Raw genomic sequence first — 19,862 nt, 5'->3', positions numbered from 1 at the left:
GGGTTGCCTTTTCATTCTATTGATTGTTCCTTGCTGCACAGAAGCATTTTAGTTTGATGTAGTCTCACTTGTCTATTTTTACTTTTGTGGCTTTTGGACTCATCAAAGAAGTCATTGCCAAGACCAATGTTAGAAAGTTTTTTCCCTATATTTTCTTCTAAGAGTTTTATACTTTCAGGTCTTATGTTTAAGTTTCTAATCCATTTCAATGTGATAAAATAGCATTCTACTTTTTTTTGACATACTACAGTTTATCCATTCATCTCCAAGATGAAGGACATCTTGGTTGCTTCCAGGTCTTGGCAATTATGAACAAAGTTGCTATAAACATCTATATGCAAGTTTTTGTGTAGACATAAGTTTTCAACTCCTTTGGGTAAATATCCAGGGGTAAGATTACTGGATCATATGGTAAAAGTATGTTTAATTTTGTAAGAAATATTGCCCAACTGTTTTCCAAAGTGGTTGTATGATTTTTTATTCCCACGACCATTGAGAGAGAGTCCCTGTTGCTCCACATCCTCACCAGCATTCGGTGTTGCTTGTGTTTTGGATTCTGGCCCTTCTAATAAGTGTGCAGTGGTATCTCATTCTTATAATTTGCATTTCCCAGATGACATATGGTGTGGAGCATCTTTTCATATGCTTATCTGTATTGTTATGATTATTGTAGCTTTGTAATGTGTTTTGAAGTCAGGAATTGTGAGGCTTCTAGTTTTGTTCTTCTTTCTCAAGATTGTTTTAGCTATTTGTGGTCCTTTGTGGTTCCATATGAATTTTAGAATTGTTTTTCTATTTCTGTAAAAAAAATGCCATTGGGATATTGATAGGGATTGCATTGAATCTGTAGATCAACTTAGATAGTATGGATATTTTAACAATATTAAATCTTCCAATCCATGAACCCAGAATGTCTTTCCATTTATTTGTGTCATCTTTAATTTTGTTCATCAATGTTTTGTAATATTCATTGTATAAGTGTTTTATCTCCTTGGTTAAGTTTATTCCTAAGTATTTATACTTTTTGATACTGTTATAAATGAAATTGGTTTCTTAATGTTTGTTTTGGGTAGTTAATTGTTAGCAACACAAAGATTTTTGTATGTTGATTTTTTATCCTGCAACTTTACTGAATTTGTTTTATTCTAACAGAGTTTTTTTTTTGTGTGTGTGGAGTCTTTAGGGTTTTCTACATATAAGATCATGTCATCTGAGAGCAGAGATAATTTCACTTCTTCCTTTGTGATTTGGATGTGTTTTCTTTCTTTTTCCTGACTAATTGCTCTATCTAGGTCTTCCAGTACTATTTAAGTACAATTGGTGAGAGTATACCTCCTTGCCTTGTGCCTGCTCATAGAGAAAATGCTTCCAGTTTTAACTGTTGGGTGTAATGTTACCTGTGAGGTTTTATATTAGGCCTTTCTTATGTTGCATATATTCATCCACTTGATGGTATCTCGTACGTCACTAGACTTTCTTCTCTCCTTTTCATTCTTCCTCCTTTTTGCTCTTTTTACTGGATAATATCAAATGGCCTGTGTTTGAATTCACTGATTCTTTCTTGTGCTTAATCAAGTCTGCTGTTGCACCCCTCTAGTGAATTTTTCAACTCAATTATTGTATTCCTCAGCCCCCAAATTTCTGTTTGGTTCTTGTTTATGTTTTCTGTCTCTTTGCTGATATTCTCATTTTGTTCATGCATCATTTTTTCTGAGCTCATTGACCATCTTTATTTGGTTATTTTGAATCTTTTTCGAGTAATTCATATGCCTCTGTTTCTTTAGGATCAGTTTCTGGAGATATATTTTGTTCCTTTCATTGTGCCATGTTTCCCTGTTTTTCCATGTGCCTTGTAACTTTCATGATGGGATCTATGCATGTGGAAAAACAGCCACCTCTCCCAGTCTCTAAGGACTGTGCTCATACAGGGAAGGAAATTAGCTTCACTAATCAGCTCAACTAGAGGTTCCGAAGGCCTCTCAAACATTTTTTGTGTGTGTGAATGCATGTTCTCTGGACTTGTGCATCTAAGTTACCCATTAGAGGGATTTACTCCTGTCTCTTTTTCAGGAGCTTCTAATCTCTTACTCCCTCTTGTGTCTGTCTATGGTATTGCAGGGTATTTGGAACTACCATATGCTGTCCAGCTCTCCTTTGTTCTCAGTGGCCCTCAGGCTTCTAAAGTATGCCAGGTCCTGTCCATGCTTTGGGTTAAGGAATACAGACACCAGTCCCTTGAGCAGCCTCCTGAAAACCCTGAAAAGTCTGTATGTTGAGCATATATTTCAACCTTCTATTTACTTCCCCAGGAAGAGTTTGGGTGCTGGGAGTTTTTCTCCCTGTCGCGCTGCACCAAGCTGGGGGCGGGGGTGAGGTCTATGGCAAGTGAGTGCCATGAATTTTCCCACTGGCTTTGATTCATCTGGTTTCATGTTTGCCTGGCGTTCAGGGCCTCTTAAGTGGTTTCCACATTTCTCACAAAGGGAATTGTTCCATCTATTGTTGTTGAATCCACATCTCTGTGGGGAGAAGGAAAGTTTGGGGCTTCCTGTTCAAGCATCTTTCTGATGTCACCTGCCTTGAGGATATGGGCTCTAAAGCTATGAGCAACTCAGATAAGGTTTTCATAGTTACAGAAACAATAAATAAGTAAAGCATTAAATACATAAAGTAATTTCAAATCATTTTAAGTGTCTTGAAAAAGTAATATACACTGTGTGATAGAGAGTCTCTGCCTATGCTAATGACATTGGCAGATCAGGCAATTTAACTAGTTTAGCACAGATCTGAAAGATAATAAATAGCTATGCGTAACATGTGAATAACAGAAAAGGCATTTGATGTAGAGCGGAGAGTGAGTGCAAAGGCTCAAAGGCAGGCACATTCTTGGCAAAGGGGCCATCTGTTTAGAGGGGATAACTGAAGGGGGAATTTGTATGGAAAAAGTCCAGAGAGGTAACAGCAGCCCAGTTTCGATAAGGGATCTTGGATTTCATTTGAAGTGAGTTGAAAGGCTATGAAAAGATCTTGAGCAGAGCCAGCGACATGATCTGGCTTATAATTTAAAGAGATCACTGTGGTTGTCCTGTGAGGAGTAGAATGTAGGGGAACAAAGGTGGGAGTCCACTGCAGGAACCCCGGGGGGAGATGGTGGAGGCCTGTGTAGAGACAGACGCAGTGGATGTAATGAGATATGGTCAAATTTGGCACATTTCCAAGGTAAAGCCAACGGGATTTGATGTGCGTTTTGTCATAAAGAAGTCAAAGATGATTCACATTTTTGGGTTCAAGGAATTGGAAAAATAAAGTTCCCAGTTAAAAAGATGGGAAAAAAATCAGACGGAGCAGATTTTGCGGAAGAACTTGAGTTGCATTTGGCACACGATCAAGTTTGAATTACCTTTCAGACATCCAAGCAAGGAACAGTGCAGGGTGAATACATCTGGGATTTATCAATGATAGTTAAAGCCTTGAGTTTAAATGAAATCACCCAGGATGGATGGAGAACAGAACCATGGCTCAGATGGGACGCAGGGAAGTCAGGGAGGTGGGAGGAAATCTAGAGTGTGGAGTTGTATGAGCCAGGTGATGAGGTGTGTGCAAGGTGAGAGAGATCAGCTGTGTCAAATGCTACTGTAAAGTCTAACTCTTTTTGTCATGAAGTGTAACATACAGTAAGTACAGGCATGTGCTGCATAGTGACATTTTGGTCAATGATGGACTCATATACAACGGTGTGTCATGGAGCTGAAAAATTCCTCTCTCCTTATGACATTGTAGCCCTCATAGTGTGGAAGCACAATGCATTACTCATGTTTGTGGTGATGCTGGTGTAAACAAACCTACTGCACTTCCAGTCATGTAAAAGTCTAGAATATACAATTATGTACGGTACATAGTACTGGGTAATGATAATAAACGACTATGTTATGGTTTACATATTTTCTATATTATACTTTTTATTGTTATTTTAGAGTGTACTATTTCTACCTATAAAAAAAAGAAGTTAATTATGAAACAGCCCAGTCAGTTCCTTCAGGAGGTATTCCAGAAGGCATTGTTACCACGGGAGAATACAGCCCCACGTGTGTTATTACCCCTAAAGACCTTCCAGTGAGAGGAGATGTGGAGGTGGAAATGATGTTGATGATCTTGATTTTGTGTAGGCCTCAGCTAACGTGTTCGTGTCTTCATTTTTTTGTGTGTACAAAAAAGCTTAAAGAGTAAAAAAAAAATTAAAAATAGAAAAAGCATATAGAATATGGATATAAAGAAAGAAAATACTTTTGTGCAACTGTATAATGTTTTTGTATTTAAAGCTCAATGTTACTACGAGTTCAAAAGTTTAAAATAATTAAAAGGTTTATAATGTAAAAAAGTTGTAGTGAGCTAAGGTTAATTTATCATTAAAGAGAGAAAGAAAAATATTTTTAATAAATTTAGTGTAGCCTAAGTGTACAATGTTTATAAAGTCTACAGTAAAGTAATGTTCTAGGCCTTCACATTCACTCCGCACTCACTCACTGATTCACCCAGCGCAACTTCCAATCCTGCAAGCTCTGTTCATTGTAAGTGCCCTATACAGATGTACCACTTTTTGTCTTTTATACAATAATTTCACTGTACCTTTTCTATATTTAGATACACAAATACTTATCATTGTGTTACAGTTTCCTACAGTAATCAGTACAGTCATATGCTGTACAGGTTTGTAGCCTAGAAGCAATATGCTATTATATACCATACAGCGCACATGTGTAGTAGGCTATACTCTCTAGGTTTGTGAATTTACACTCTAGGATGCTGGCTCCACGATGAAATCACTTAAGGATTCATTTTTCAGAACACATCCCTGTCATCAAGAGATGTATTACCCTATTCTATCAGTTCGTGATAGTTATTTTATATCTACTCAGAAATCAGTGGGCACAGAATATGTCACAAATAGTCATTGAGCAATTAGCATTATGCTAGACACATAGGTCATATGTCACACAAACATGCAAGACAAGGCCTGCTGACTGTTTGAGGTTTATTATATGCACATGGATAAAATAAGCAAGATGTTCACCTAGCTTCAAACTTATGAATATGTTCTTTAACAAACAAAATTCATTTACAAATGTATTTAGTGCTTGGAACTTTCTCTGTGTTTTCACATAGCAATAATGTAAATGATAACTACATCTAAAGCTAGGCACCCGAAGCTGCAGTCCAGCTGAACTATAACGCTAAGACATGAAGCTGGTTTGCTGAGTTATTAGATTATTGTTTTTACTTATTTTGACTTAGTGATCCACTTAGCCTTTCGATGCCTCAGTTTGTGTGAATAAATATTATGCATTTGATTCCTATTAAGTGACATGCTATGGATAATGCTCACGAGGTTATTGGTGAAGCCCTTCAGGTCTTGCTCTGCTGGCTCCAAATAGTTAACCTCAAGAGAGGCAGTTGTCTAGAGGACATCTAACAGATGTACGGCCAGTGATTAAAAATGAAAACAAACGTGAGGTTAGGGTGTACTCAGTCGTCTCCTAACGCCAGTGACCTTTCCCTTCCATGCCTCCTCTGGATCCTCAAGAGAGTGTACATTGCTTTATTGTGACTCTTCATTCCTCTCTTTCCACCCAGTTTAAATGTTTCCTGCTTGTTTCACCAACATAAACACATTCTTGGGTGGTGGGGATTAGGGGGGCAGGAGAAGTGAAGGTCACTAAGGACGTTTGGTCCAACATGACATCCCTGCAGGCGTTAGACCCATCCTCCACCAGACACTGCCCTGGCAAGGGCTTGTGCATATTCTGGGCCTCTGAGCAGAGAAGACCCACCAGCATCGTGCTTATTATGTGAATTTTGGGTCATCTTCCATTTCATAGGGTGCTGGGCTCTGAAATGCTCTTGAGATTGGTATCCTGGGTGTGAATGAAGATGAACAATGCGGCATATGTGAGTGACTCATGTAGAAAACATGAGGAAAGGTGCCAGACTCGTTTGCGGCGCTGATGGTTGCGGCGTGACACTCTCATGTCAGCCTAAGAGGTGCCTGAGGAAAGGGTTTAATTGCATTTTTGTGCAGCAAGTACTGGGCAGGTGTCAAAGGGTGGCTCTGTTATTCCAGTTGGCTCAAAAAAGTGCAAGAAATTCTATCAGGTTCCTGTTTCTCAACAACATGGATTTCTACCAATTCAATATCTGCTAAAACTGGTGAGTCTATGGATGTGTAACTGAGAAAGGCGGGGGAAATGTGGAGAAAAGCTAAGAAGCGAAGACAGAATGAGTATGAATCACTATGTTTTGGGAAGTTATTCATATATTATTTTTGCTGTCTTGATATTGTGACATTGAGCCAAGAAATATAAACATATTAAGCAGTTTTGAAAGACTTCCTTTTCTCTGGATAATGTTAGCAAGTCATTAATAAACTTCCTCTGCTGTATATTAAGAAATTTTACCTGGAACCTGAAGGCACAGAAATTTCTTGTAGGCATAGTAATGGCAATGAGTCAACTCAATTGGAATGAAAAATACACATTTTATGGGGCCCGAAACAGGATCTGTCTATCAAAACAATATTGGAATGTTTTAGTATGGTGGTGTTGTGCCTTTATTGATGACTAATTTGGGTTGTAGGAAGCTTGATTTCTTTAAATACAAATTAGGGTAGTCAACTGGTCACTTTGGGGTGAGTGTGTGTGTGTGTGTGTGTTGTGTGTACAGAGCTTCAGATTTTCAATCCTTGCTATGACTTTTTAGTCACACATTCAGGAAAGGCAGGAAAAAAATCCCTTTGTTTTTAAAAGTTAAAGTAAAAAATTTGCCTTTTTGTGGAAACGTGAATAATTTTCTTAACTATTTCCCCTATGATTACTTTTATTAATATATAGATATAAAACACTTTATTTTTGTTCAAACTTGTATCCATTATGGAAATGCAGGCTTAAGTGTAGTGGGAAATCAAATGAATAGAGATCAGTGATTTTCTATTGGAAAAAACCAGTAGAATTTCCAAATTTGGAAATGTTATAGATGCATATAATTGACAGAGTAAAACATCCTTTGTCGCATTTTAGCCTATTTTTTCTCATCAGTTTAGAAATTCAGGCCTTAAAAACACAGTGTGCGAATAAATGTTGGTTAGTGTAGCACTACCTAGGCAAAATGGTATAAAAATATTGTTAGGTGCTGTCTCCCTAATCTCAATCTCCTGCCTACTCAAACCCTATTTTAAGAATAACTTCTTTTTAAGGAACTTCCTAGAAAAATAGAGTAACTGTAACTTGGGTTAAGTTCCTATCTTATTCTTCTAGAACTGTTTCTTCTTTGCTAACTGAACAACTTCCATCTTGCCCTCTGCTTGCCCGTTCATTTCTTTCTGACTTCTTCTACCTCCTCTGCTCTCCATATTTTCCTTTTCTTTTATTAATCTTTTTTCCCCCATTCATGCTGAGATGGGGTGGAAGGGGGCCAGAAAGATAGACAAAGATTAATATTCCCATAAAATATAATCCCATACAATAACATGGAATCTAGGCAGCCACATGGAAAAATGCACATCTGGGGAAATGCAGTTTTTGCTCTACTTGCTTCCCGTGTATGTTTCTGGCTCCTTCAGAGTTGCATGGACTGAAGGGTTTTGACCATGTGTTGTATTTTTTATGCACTACTGTGCTCATTTCATTCAGACTCAAAGAATAAAAGAATTTCATTGTGTCAAGTTCAGTGCTTGCCTGATGTATACATCTTCTCTGCAACAATGCAGCTAATGGTCACTTGCTCTTGAATACTGTTAGACAAGTCTATTTAATGAGAGAGAAATAGTTATGCAGACTACATTAAACGTAGCTATTCAGTGAGATATCGTGGTCATTAAAAATGATGGCTCTGAAGACTTCAAAATGCCTTGGCATATGGTTGTGTTATATGAAAACGCTTGACCGCAGATTTAATGTTACCACTGTTAAAAAATTGAATATATGCATGTCGCAAAAACTGTTTTAGAGAGTGTGATATTTTTCTTTAGTATTATTTTTCCAAATGTCCAATAATATTTATATTATCTTTATGATTAAAATACATCTTCCAAAGTGGATATGGTCAGGAAAACAACTGTAATACTCAGCAGTTTGCCTCTTGCTTTCTGGCTTTTTGAGGACATCCACCCCCAACTCCGTTGTTCTCTGCTTTGGATTTTAAGCTTTTGTTTCTATTAATAGAAAATAAATTTACACTTTCAAAAGAGCAAGTACAAAGCTGTGCACTTCATCAGTCTGTGTAAAAATAGCTTTGACATGCAACTGCATAATCCCCAAATAGAAGGAAAGACACGGGAAGGTAGGCAAGATGTTTACTTTTAGACATGCTTTCTAAAGTCTGGTGTGCAGAAACTGCTTTCTGTAGGAAATATTGTCCTTTTTAATTTATAAGAATTAAGTTTTGTTTTTTTTTAAAAAGGGTGCTTCTTTATAAGAAGTTTCTAATTAACGTGTGGTTAAACTCGTGTCTTACTTGGAAACACATTCAAGGACTTGAAAGCCTTTTTAAGAAAACATGAAATGTATTTTGACTCAAATTGTTTCCAACAAAAACAATAGATTGAAAACATTATTGCATATTACCTTTCTTACTTACAAAATATACTGTGGGGAAACCTTGAAAACATGCTTCTTCCTCAGTGTCTAAATATAGCAAGATTTAATCACTTGTGTTTGGTATAAAATATACAAAAGTAATACTCCATCTTTTCTCTCCATATGAAATCAGAAATATTTTTTAATAAAAGGAAAAGATTACTGATGTGTTCATCAATACTTACAACAGTTTATTTAATCATGGAATGTAATTTTGGGATTTCTCTTTCACTTTTGGATTTATGCACATGCCTCTATTTTTCCTAGACAAAAAAACAAAATAAGTACCACGTGCATGTAAACATAGAATTTCTGAAAAAAAAGTTTCATGAAATGAGCCACAAGTTCATTTATCTAAGGAGATACTGGAACTTATATTAGTGTGGAATTTTGATATCAGATCATGTATGTACTAATTTGCTTCTACAAAGTATAATCATCTTAAATATTAGATAATATCTGTGGATGTCTCAGATACATGCAAAAATTGAACACAACTTGAATTTACAACAGGGGTTCAATAGTAAGTCTATGTTTTCTCAGAATAACATTCTCAGTAATGTAGGGTTTAACTTTAATACACAGATATACTTCACTATAGAATTGTAAGAAGATTATAACAGATTGATTTGCTACTAACAGTTTCCTGTTCATGGGAATTAGCTGTAATTATGCAGTAATAAATATGACGATGTAATGAAATTTAGTATGTTATTACACACTGTTCATCGAAACACAAATACTATTCTTTTGCATGCTGATATTAAGTTGCCATTTTGTAGGGCAAAAATGCTCCAATATTGGCAATTTTATATGATTCAACCCAGTATTATTAGCTGAGAGCTGCTCCTGGAATATTCTTGAAGAGCAATGTGCTAATGTAATGTGGTTCTCTAAACGTTGTTTGCCCCCTTGGTGGATTATTAATGGTCTGAAGTGACACCCTGATAGAAACATTATCTCATGCAAGGAAGCCAATGGCATGGCTTTAGCTTCTGGAATATCATCAAAGGACAAAAAGGTGAAGAAGATGGGTCTGGCTTCTGGGGCTTATTCCCAGTGGTGCCGGGGGATGTGCCATGGAATGGTTTTGTATGTCAATAAAGCCCTCAGAGCCTAATATGATATATATATATATATATATATATATATATATGTATGTATATAATGGCTCAAGAAGCAGCCCCATTGATTAAGACTGCTTCATGTCACTGACATTAGAGGAACTTCTTGTGTAAATGATGTCCATAAATAACATTCCAGACCTACATGGCTAGTAAATTAAAAACAAAACAAAACAAAACAAAACCTAGGAATGGACAATCCAATGTGGTTCCTCATTGGTTCAATCAGGCCAATCAAGGTTGTCCAGGCTCCACCAGTGCTGTATGTGAATTCTGAACTTAAGAGAGTAAGGGCCATTTGAGATACTGTCTGGTTTTATTAGCAGGACCTTTCAAAGCAGTTTACATCATCTGGAATTAGGTCATCATAATGCTGGCACATAGCCAGAGGTTAAGAATGAGATGCATGAGGATCCTACAGCCTTTGGCAACAATGCTCATACATGATCTGCTATTATTGATGGGTGATGATTATTTTTGTGGTGTAACTATAAATCGTAATGATACCTACCATTATCTTCCCACAAAGTCTTTTTGGCAATGAGAGCATCATTTATTATTTTGTTTTCCTTGTCATGCATTCTTCAAGTTTTTCAAAATAATCTTGCTTACGTGGTTGAAGTGATCAGATGCAGTGTTATGAATGTGTGCTTTGATTCCTTCTCTAAAGATTAGCTTCTTTTCAGGGTGGAACTGGTTTCTCCACAAGGAAATAGTGGCAAATAAAAATCTATAATTGCACCTAACAGAAATTTGGCAAGAGAATACTTATGTTACGCTTTGAGGAACTGTGTAATTATACAGATGCCAGTATAATTATAACTGGATTTGGCCATTGTACCAATTTATTGGAAATAATGTCTTTTTTTAAAAGGAGAAAAAATGAGAACAATCTTAAATATTGAGCTAAAAGAAGTTATCATTGAACCAGTTATATATATCTCATTGGTATCACCTAGTTAGGTGTTAACACCTTATGCCTGAAGTTCAGAAATTTTTCTATCACTTAAAAATGTTCAAATTATTAATGTTATTCTACTTTTAGGATTATAGGTATGGTACCATATTTTAATGAAATCCCGATTGTGATATTAACAGAGGATGAGTTTGTAAAAATCATTCACAAGATTCTGTATTGTTCTGATGAACATGAGCATCTGAGTACAGGAAAAAAAAAGGAAATCAGAACTTCTGGTGTTACTTGTATTTTAAGATTTCACAGTACAACCTACTATGAAAACAATACGTTCTTCAGGGTTTCCCGGGGTAGCTCAATTTCTAGTATCTCTTCCTTTAATGAAAAAAATAGCCATTCTAGTACTTTATAACACATGAAAAGATGTCCCTTGGTATTGGACTCAGGAAACATTTTCATGATTATCAGTCATTGACTTGAATTCCAAGTCTGTACTAGTCCCCTGTAATTACAGATAAGTGTGTCTTATCAATGTTTGGTGTGAAAGCTGAGTAAAGTTCCAAAATGCCAGATGGCATAGAGACATCAACTTTCTACGATTCAAGAATGCACAAATTCACAGGGGAATGCTGTGAACTTTGATTCTAAAGCCTCCATTGTCTTGGAAACCAAGATTTTCCGTAATTATCTTTATGAGTAATTGTCTTTGTCATCTGTGTAAATATAATAAGCCTTTTAGAGCTTCTTAAATTTAATCCTGTACTCCTAACGAGAACCGTATATTCAACGTTTTTTCCTTAGTGTACATCTTGTGCTTGTCTGTAAACTGAAGATCAAAATTAAATGTGAATCCAATCAAGATTATCATTCACTGTTTCTATTGTAGGTTTTAAGTTTGGAAGTCCTTTCTCAATCAGCAATTCAGGTAATCATATGTTAGGATTAAGTGCATAGGATCCCACATTCTCTTATCTTAACCTAAACAGTCCAACTTATTCATAAGTTGTCGCCATGACTTGATTGTCCACAAAAGTTGCTCTTCATGGAAAAGTGAATTTTTTTCATTATCTATTAAGTGATCATGTTACTTTAGCCACATAATATGGTACATCTAGAAACAGTTCTTATAAAGGCATTTAAGTTTTCTGATGACCTGAGTTGATGCTGAAATTGCAGAGACTCTTAGCTCTATGTCAGTGAGTAGTAAAGGGCATCCAATTTCCTGTGGATGTTGACCAAGGGACCTTGTACAGAAATATAAAATAGATTTACAAGAATATTCTAGAGAAAAGACACCTTGGTATACTCATTCTCATAGTGATTTGACATACTCTTAGTTCTACGTCAAGCCTCTGTTTCAAAATCACAGCTCTGTGATACGTATTTCCAACCCACACGTTGCCAGACACTAATGTTTCTGATTATAGGTCCATATTTACTTCTTTTGAATTTAAATGATTTGTGGACCTCATCCCAGTGTCTGGGTGACATTGCATTTCATCACTGACAAGAAAAAGAATAAGCTAAAGTCATGGTGCTGGCCATGAAGGCTGTATTCAATTGTTGGAGGGATTAGCTTTCTCTTGTGAATAAAATAATTAGTTTTACTTAATGGAGTAGAGTCTGAAGACCTGTCTTATCTTTTCTCTTCTATATCACCCAAGTTTTTACTTTGCTGTTGCTTCCTCATTGCCTAGCACCATAAACAGCTGATAAATATGTTTTGAATAAATGGATGTGTTGAACGAATGTATATAAAATATAAAAATATACTTTGGCTATAATGATGATCTTCCTAAATCCCCCTTCCCTTATTTTTACTGGAACATTAGTTTTTCCTGAGAGTCACAAACCTAGAGACCCTATGCCTATGCCATGTACGTGCGCCCTAAATCAGCATGGCATCTCCGCGTTTAACTGTGAAGCTGTTCCCTCAAGAGTAACTAGACAACAGCAGGAATGTCATAGGCAGCTCTCTCAGATTTATGCAGCCTTGATTTTTTTTTTAGCTACATAGACTACGAATTGACTAGAGTATATGAAAAGATAACTTTTTATTTGATTTACGCTAAAATAAAATCATTTTGCGTTTCCTCAGGTATTACATCCCTTTTATGTTTATTGCGATCTTAAAATATTTTCCAAAGACATTTTTAGTTTTTTAAAGTTTTATTTATCTGTCCTTTGTATGCTCATAGTTTACTTAATTAAATGCCACTTTCTTGCCAACAGTTAATGTTGGCAAGTTAGTGTTTATTTAATGATAAAACACTCAAACGATTGAGGATTTTATATGACCAAAAAAAAAGAATCTGCTCTCATTATTTTTATTTAACATTGCTCTGGAAATACTGGCCAATGCAATGAGAGATAAAAAGTAATAAAACACAGCTATTGAAACATGTGGAGATAAAATACCATTATCTGTAAGCGATAAGCTTGCTTACTTTGGTTTTTCAGGTAGAATACAAAATCAAATAAAATACTGAGTTCAGTATAGATCAGTGGTTCTCAAAATGTGGTCCCCAAGACCTCCTCAGAGGTTTGTTAAGATCAAAGCTATTTTCTTACTACTACTAAGATGTTTTTGTCTTTGTCATTCTCATTATTTTATGAGCATACAATGGAGCTTTCCAGAGGCTACATGATGTGCTATCCCAACAGGTTAAATGCAGAAACATATATTAAAATATGGTTTTCTATTAAGCCAGACAGATTTATAAACTTATAATGCTGCCTCTCTTCTCACTATGAGTTTTGTTCGTTTTAGAAAACATAATTATTTATTTTAAAAGTAGATTGCTTATGTTAACATATATGGGCTTCTTGTTATTTTTACATAAATTAATCAAAAACATTTTAAAAATTAAAAATTTCAACACAGGAAATATCAATAGTTATAACCCACATAAACAAAAGTTCTTTGATGTCTTCATTAATTTTTGAGGCTGTAAAGTGGTTTTAAGATAAAAAATTTGAAAATTGCTGGTACAGAGGATGGGAAATACATATTTGTGTATCCAACAGCAAAAACAAATTATAATTTAAAGTGGAAAAAGAGTGAAATATTTATGAATAACCTTATAGATCTATATAGAATATATAATAACACTATTTCAGTATATTAAAAGGGATTCAATAGAGATTCATACCATGCTCTGTGGTAGGAAATTTGACTTTTATAATCATGTTGATTTTCCTTAATTTATAGATTTCACATATTTTCAAATATACTTAACATATTTGAAATATTTAGCATATTTCAATGGAACTATGTTAAATCTATGAAAATGAAAATTTCTATAAAATTTAACTAAATTCTAAAGTTTATGCAGGAATAACAGGGCAATAACTGCAAAAAATATTATTTAAAAAGAAGGATAATGAAGGGAGACCTTTCTTACTGGTATTAAAGTTACAAAATGAGTCAGATAAATAGAATGAATCAACTATCTCAAAATTAGCTTTACTGTGCTGTGCACATGTGTGTATATGTGTATATTTGTGTGCACTTAACATAGGATAAAGGAAGCATTAGTGTTCAGTATTACTCACAATAAAGGCTATATAAATGGAAACAATTTTTGTCGGTTCAGTAAAGATAAATGTCATTGATATTAGAGTTATTGCTAAGCATTTGTAAATTGTTAGGGGGAAATTATAAATTGAAGCAACCTTCTTAAATAGCTATTTGCTACTACACATCAAATGCTTTAAAATATTCATAATCTTTAATAAGGCAAATTTATTCCTAGCAATCTCCCAAGGAGATGTTCAGAAATGAGAAAATATTTATATACAAATATGTTCACAACAGCATGTTTTATATTAATTCATATTTTAGAACAACATTTACATCTACATATTGGGCAATATGGTAATGACAAGAAAAAACTGCATGTGGAATAATATTATTAATAAATAAGAATAGAGAACACAACATGTCATATATTTCATAAATCCAACTGTGTAAAAACTATATCAAACTATTGGCAGTAGATGCCTTAATACATTAACAGTGGTTGTTTCTGGATTCTGGAATTACAGATAATTTTTATCCTCTTTATGCCTTTCTGTATTTTCCTAATTTTTTTTACAGTGAACATAAATAAAAGCAGTACAATTTAATTACATTACACACAAGTATTGAAGTTTTAATTTATAGATTAAGACAAACCAGACAAATATTATAGTCAGATTTGAAATGAGATTTTATATTATATTTCAGCTCCGAGCTACCTGTTCTTTTTCATCTGCCAGTAACTTCCTTGAGCAATACCTCCATTTTCAGAGTGTACTTATTGTCCAATTTTTCAGTAAACTATATAACTTTAAACAAGTCACTTTTATTCTCTTGGTCTTTCATAATTTCCTTACCTATCAAATAACACTCCTTCCAATTTTAAATCTGAAAATTAAGTAGTAAAGATTTCTAAAACTCTATTTCCCATAGAAACATCTTTTCCTATAATCTTTCTCTCTTCCACTATACATTTTCTCCTAACATATTCTTTTATCTTTTGTGTTTGTCCTCCTTCAACGCTCTGCCCCCAACATCTGATGATTGAGGAAGGGATTATAATGTCATCTTTCTATCTCTTAATACTACTCAAGGCAGCATCCAGACCCTAATGGTCTCTGTACTACACTCAGTCAACACTATACTCTTGACTGGTTGTCATCTACAGAGTTTTGGTGATTCTCGTTACCGTAGAATTTATAAAAATCTGTAGAAATTCTAAGAAGCTAGATCTAAATAGACTGACTTAAGCTTGGTAATGAATTGCTGTTGCTTTTTCCTTTTCATCCTAGCCTATTTTGTTGGACCTTTTTGATACACACTGCCTATAGTTATAGACAATGCAGGCTTGGATGCCTATGTTTAACAGTTGAAATGAGTACCACTTTGGAAACACTTTGTTTTCGATGAAGCTATTGTATCTTATTTAAACTATAGTTTGCAATCTGCTATTTTTACTCTGTGGAGCTTATTAAGAGAACGTTGTTATGTTTAGTTGTTAATTCAAGTAAGTCACTAAACATGTTAATGAATGACAATATGAATGCATATTGGTGCCATATGATAAGCTTTGAGCAGATCCATTCACTTGATATCACATGTGAGTTTCTTATAATTTAATTATTATTAAATACTTCGGTATAAAGTTTTAACCTATATTATACATTCTAAATGGAAAAGCAAAACTTTAGAATTGATTTTCTTTGTCTAATCAGTCATTTCTGGGGTGGAATATATGCTGTTTGATGCCTTCATGTGATTCATATGTACTGATACATTTCTTTTTAAACTTGCAGCAAATAGTGGCAGCAATAAATGCAGGGATTATACCTTTAGGAAACACCTCCAATCAAATCAGTCACTGGGATTTGGGAAGTTCCTTCTTCTTTGCTGGCACTGTTATTACAACCATAGGTAGGAGACAACTTATTTTATTTTTTATTTTGGTACAGTTTGTGAGCTAAAATCCATTTGTATGAATTTTTTTATAGTTGGTCAAAATGATCTACTTAATGCAGACAAGTAGATTATAGTAAATTGATTTTGAAAAGGGGGTTTAAACGTTTAAACAAAGGAATGATGAAAATGAATTAGGTTATGTTTTGGAATATTAAGTTTAAAGTATATATGAAACTTAATAGCAGTGCAGTTCAGTTATTTAACTAATGGTAGTAGTGTCAAGAAATGGCTTGAAATGATGATTTCTTTGGGCAAGTAGTTTTTGATTTTCTTGCATCTTTGATTCTTTAGTGTAGCAGGAAAAGATTTGAATACACTTTTAACATTCTTTCATGATGTTTCTATTCAGTACCACCTTTTCCAATTTATAAATTTTAACTCTGTATTTTAACAGATTGTTCCTATTATATGCTCACCTATTATGATTATTTCAGGGCCTGTTTTATATACATTATATTTTGCGAATAGCACAAAGATAAAAAGTTAGCACTGAATTATCAAGATTACAAAAAGAATGAACATTTAGTCACGTTCTTTATTATAATGTTGGGAAGGGTTCACATAATGGAACGTGGTCTTTTTTGAGCTTGACTGTGCATATACTTGGCACCTCGTAGGCAGCAGAATGAGCACATGTAGATGTCCTCTCTCTGTTAGTCATCCAGTGCCCAGAAGCTATCCAGAGGATCTAAATGCAGACCCCATAGTGAAAGCCATGTTTGCCATTCTGGAAGGATTGAGAAGGGATATAGCTGTCCTGCTTACAGAAGGATGTGGGTTTAAAGCACAGTTTTTAAGAAACGGCAGGAAATTGACTTATCACAATCATGAAGGTATTTCAGGTGGGAGAAAATATATGTGCAAAAAGGAGTTCTTCCCTTCCACCTTTGCTCGTGATGAGATTTCCTCTCATGGGACTGATCTCTGGTTATGGGGTGAATTAAGATCCTTAAAGTTTCAATTTTATTTTTTGATGTCATTGATAAATTAAGACATGTCCAAAGCTTTCATATCAGTATTTTATATCAAAGTTTTACATAGGAGAATATGAAAAATTTATGGATGAACTCTCACTTAAAATTTTTCCTTTTATAGAAATTTGTAGTAATGTTCTATCATTATATGAATCCATGGTTGATCCTCTTTGCACTGGGTCACTTGCCAATAAAATAAATACCTTAGCATGTTGATTTTTGCCTTTGTTAAGAGGTCAAGAAACTGTGTTTATTCTTTCATTTCCATCAGCTAGGTCAAAAGTTGTGAGGCTGTGAAAATTTGGAAGAATGGCAACCTTGATTTCTAACCATAATAACAGGTTAAGTTTGGGGCTTAGACATCTTGGCCATTTCTACTATGGAAATAACTATTTATTGTGTAAACTACTTAGAGTCTGGAAGAAAAAAAAGCTCACAGACTTAGTGAGAATGGCTTGTTTCTGCCCAGTGAAAACTCAAAAGTCCAAGTTATAACTCATCATGACCACCACTAAATTATTTTGCAAGAGACTCAGTCATTATGCAGACTTACTGTTGCATTGTATGTTTATAAACAGTCTCAGTTTTGGAATCCCCAAATTCAGTAAGTTTTGCAGACATATACTTCAACACATGAAAAAAAAATAAACCATTATTACCAGCCTTACCCCAAATTATAGCCATTAAGCACAGTAGCTGATTATTTAGGTTGTTTAGGTAGCTGCCTCACTGCCCAAATCTCCTACTGCTCTATCTCAGGCTTTAGTCTTATGTGGATTAAGTCATTCTGGGTCACCCATATGGGGACCTTTTCCTACATCATCTTTTACTCCTCAGGTCAAGGGCATATTCTCTGACCTTGGAATAGGTTATGGTCTAGGGCAGGGTAAAAATTTTGGCCTCTTTTGTAAGTGTCCACTTGACATCCAAATCATTATTTCATAAAATTCAAATTATAGTTATTAATATTGCTAATGATAACTGCGTGAGCTTTGTAGTGTTTTTTAGCAATCATAGAAATTGTGACCTTTAGCATTAGATACATTTCATAAGCCATTTTAAAATCACATTAGAACTGGGGAGAGTTTTGGAAAATAAATTACAGTGCCTTTTATAGGGTGCCTGGTACAGGCTGTGCTTCATGGAGTTGAGTTGACCGCAGCTGTCCAAGGTTTCTTTATTCAATTTTATCAATTTTTCTAAGAAGAAAACATGATCCCTGCTATTCATTGGAAATATGCCCAAGGGAAGTTTAGTTATACAAAATCAAATATTAAATTTAAGAACCAGTTTGAGAGTATCTCTTCATATATCTAAACACTCTTTCCAAAATCATACCCTTGCAAACCTTTCACAAATTCCATTCCATAGTTGCACAAACTGATATCCATCCTTGACTATTTATTCCTTTTCTCTCATATCCCCCTCCCATTCCATCAGCCAGTCCTGTTGGCTCTGCCTTCAAAATTGGTCCGTGCTTTAACGACTGTTCAGCATTCAAGTTGCCACCATTCTGGTCCAAAGCACATTATCTCATGTCAGCATTATCGCAGAAACCTTCCCCTCAGAACTCTTCTGTGGCTTCCAGCTCAATCAGAGTAAAACCCATAGTCCCTTGCCTGTTTCTCCTAGTAAGATGCAAGTTCTATGAAGTTAGGTATTTTTATCTGTTTGGGCCTTTTCTGTATACTCAATGCCTGACACATAGTGGGTGCATAATAGTTATTTTTGGAATTAAAAACAAATAGGCATTCTAAATGGTGTGAACTATGTCTTATCGGGAATTACGTAACACTATATTGATACCTGTGATACTAGCTCTTTCAACAGATTTCATTACCAGCTTGTTTGTTTGTTCATTTATTTATTCAACAAATAAGAAAACACTATTGCTCTGTTGCTATAAAGATAAAAGATAAATTCCTTGACCCGAAGTCAGGAAGAACAGTGGAGATAATTAACATTTACAATACAGTGGGCCAGGTGCTATGCGTTGAGAGCATTTAATGGGAATGTATAGGAATAGCACGTTACACAGACATTGGGGTAGGTGGGTGGATGAGGAAGAGACAAAGAATACCTCCATTTCCTTGGTAGATGTTGTCCCAGTTTAGACTGGAAAGAATTAGGAATTGATCAGGGGAATAAATGTAGAACGGGGATACTCCAGGCATTGGGATCTCATATGGAAAAGAGCAGGGGTAAGAGGCAGTATGGTCTGTTTGGGTATTGCCAGGTATCTAGAATGGTTGTTTGCAGATCCATCCTCAGGATTATTTAAATCCATTAGTCAACATAAGTACCTCCTGCTGCATCACTGCTACTTCTGCCACTGCCAGGAGTATAAAGGAAGGAAGGACACAGTCCCTGCTTGCAATCTCATTTGGGAGATAAAATTGACACATATGAAATAACTGAATAATAAAAAAAAATATGACTTGTATAATGTTACATGGAGCAATGGTTTAAGTGCTGTAAGAATTGAGGGGAAAAAAAAGGACATGTGGGCTGGGACTGAGAGGGAAATATAAAGGGGAGAAGTTGGATGTGAACTCTGCTTTGAAGGAAATGTTTTGGTTTAGACTGGTAGAAGGGAAAAAGCCTCCCAGTCTGTGGTATGACTAAGCAAAAATCTTGAACTTGATTTATTTTGGGGATAGAAAGGTAAGTATTTGAGTAGACCAGAGGAATTGTTTAAAGGAGTAGTGACAAATATTATTGACTGCTTTACATGGGAAGAAT

General features: G+C 35.1%; 1 protein-coding gene across 1 annotated transcript in view; it reads left to right on the top strand.

Annotated features, from left to right (window-relative positions):
- Positions 1 to 19,862, top strand: part of KCNK2 (potassium channel, two pore domain subfamily K, member 2) — a 275,176-nt gene that overhangs the window by 94,426 nt on the left and 160,888 nt on the right. The window contains exons 3-4 of the mRNA XM_012638318.1: positions 15,984 to 16,101; positions 17,699 to 17,724. Coding sequence (XP_012493772.1) covers positions 15,984 to 16,101; positions 17,699 to 17,724 — 144 coding nt within the window. The remainder of the gene's footprint in view (positions 1 to 15,983; positions 16,102 to 17,698; positions 17,725 to 19,862) is intronic.

Source organism: Propithecus coquereli, unplaced genomic scaffold, assembly GCF_000956105.1.
Source record: "Propithecus coquereli isolate 6110/MARCELLA unplaced genomic scaffold, Pcoq_1.0 Scaffold129, whole genome shotgun sequence".
Lineage (NCBI taxonomy): Eukaryota > Metazoa > Chordata > Mammalia > Primates > Indriidae > Propithecus > Propithecus coquereli.
This window is presented reverse-complemented; position numbering and strand designations above follow the sequence as displayed.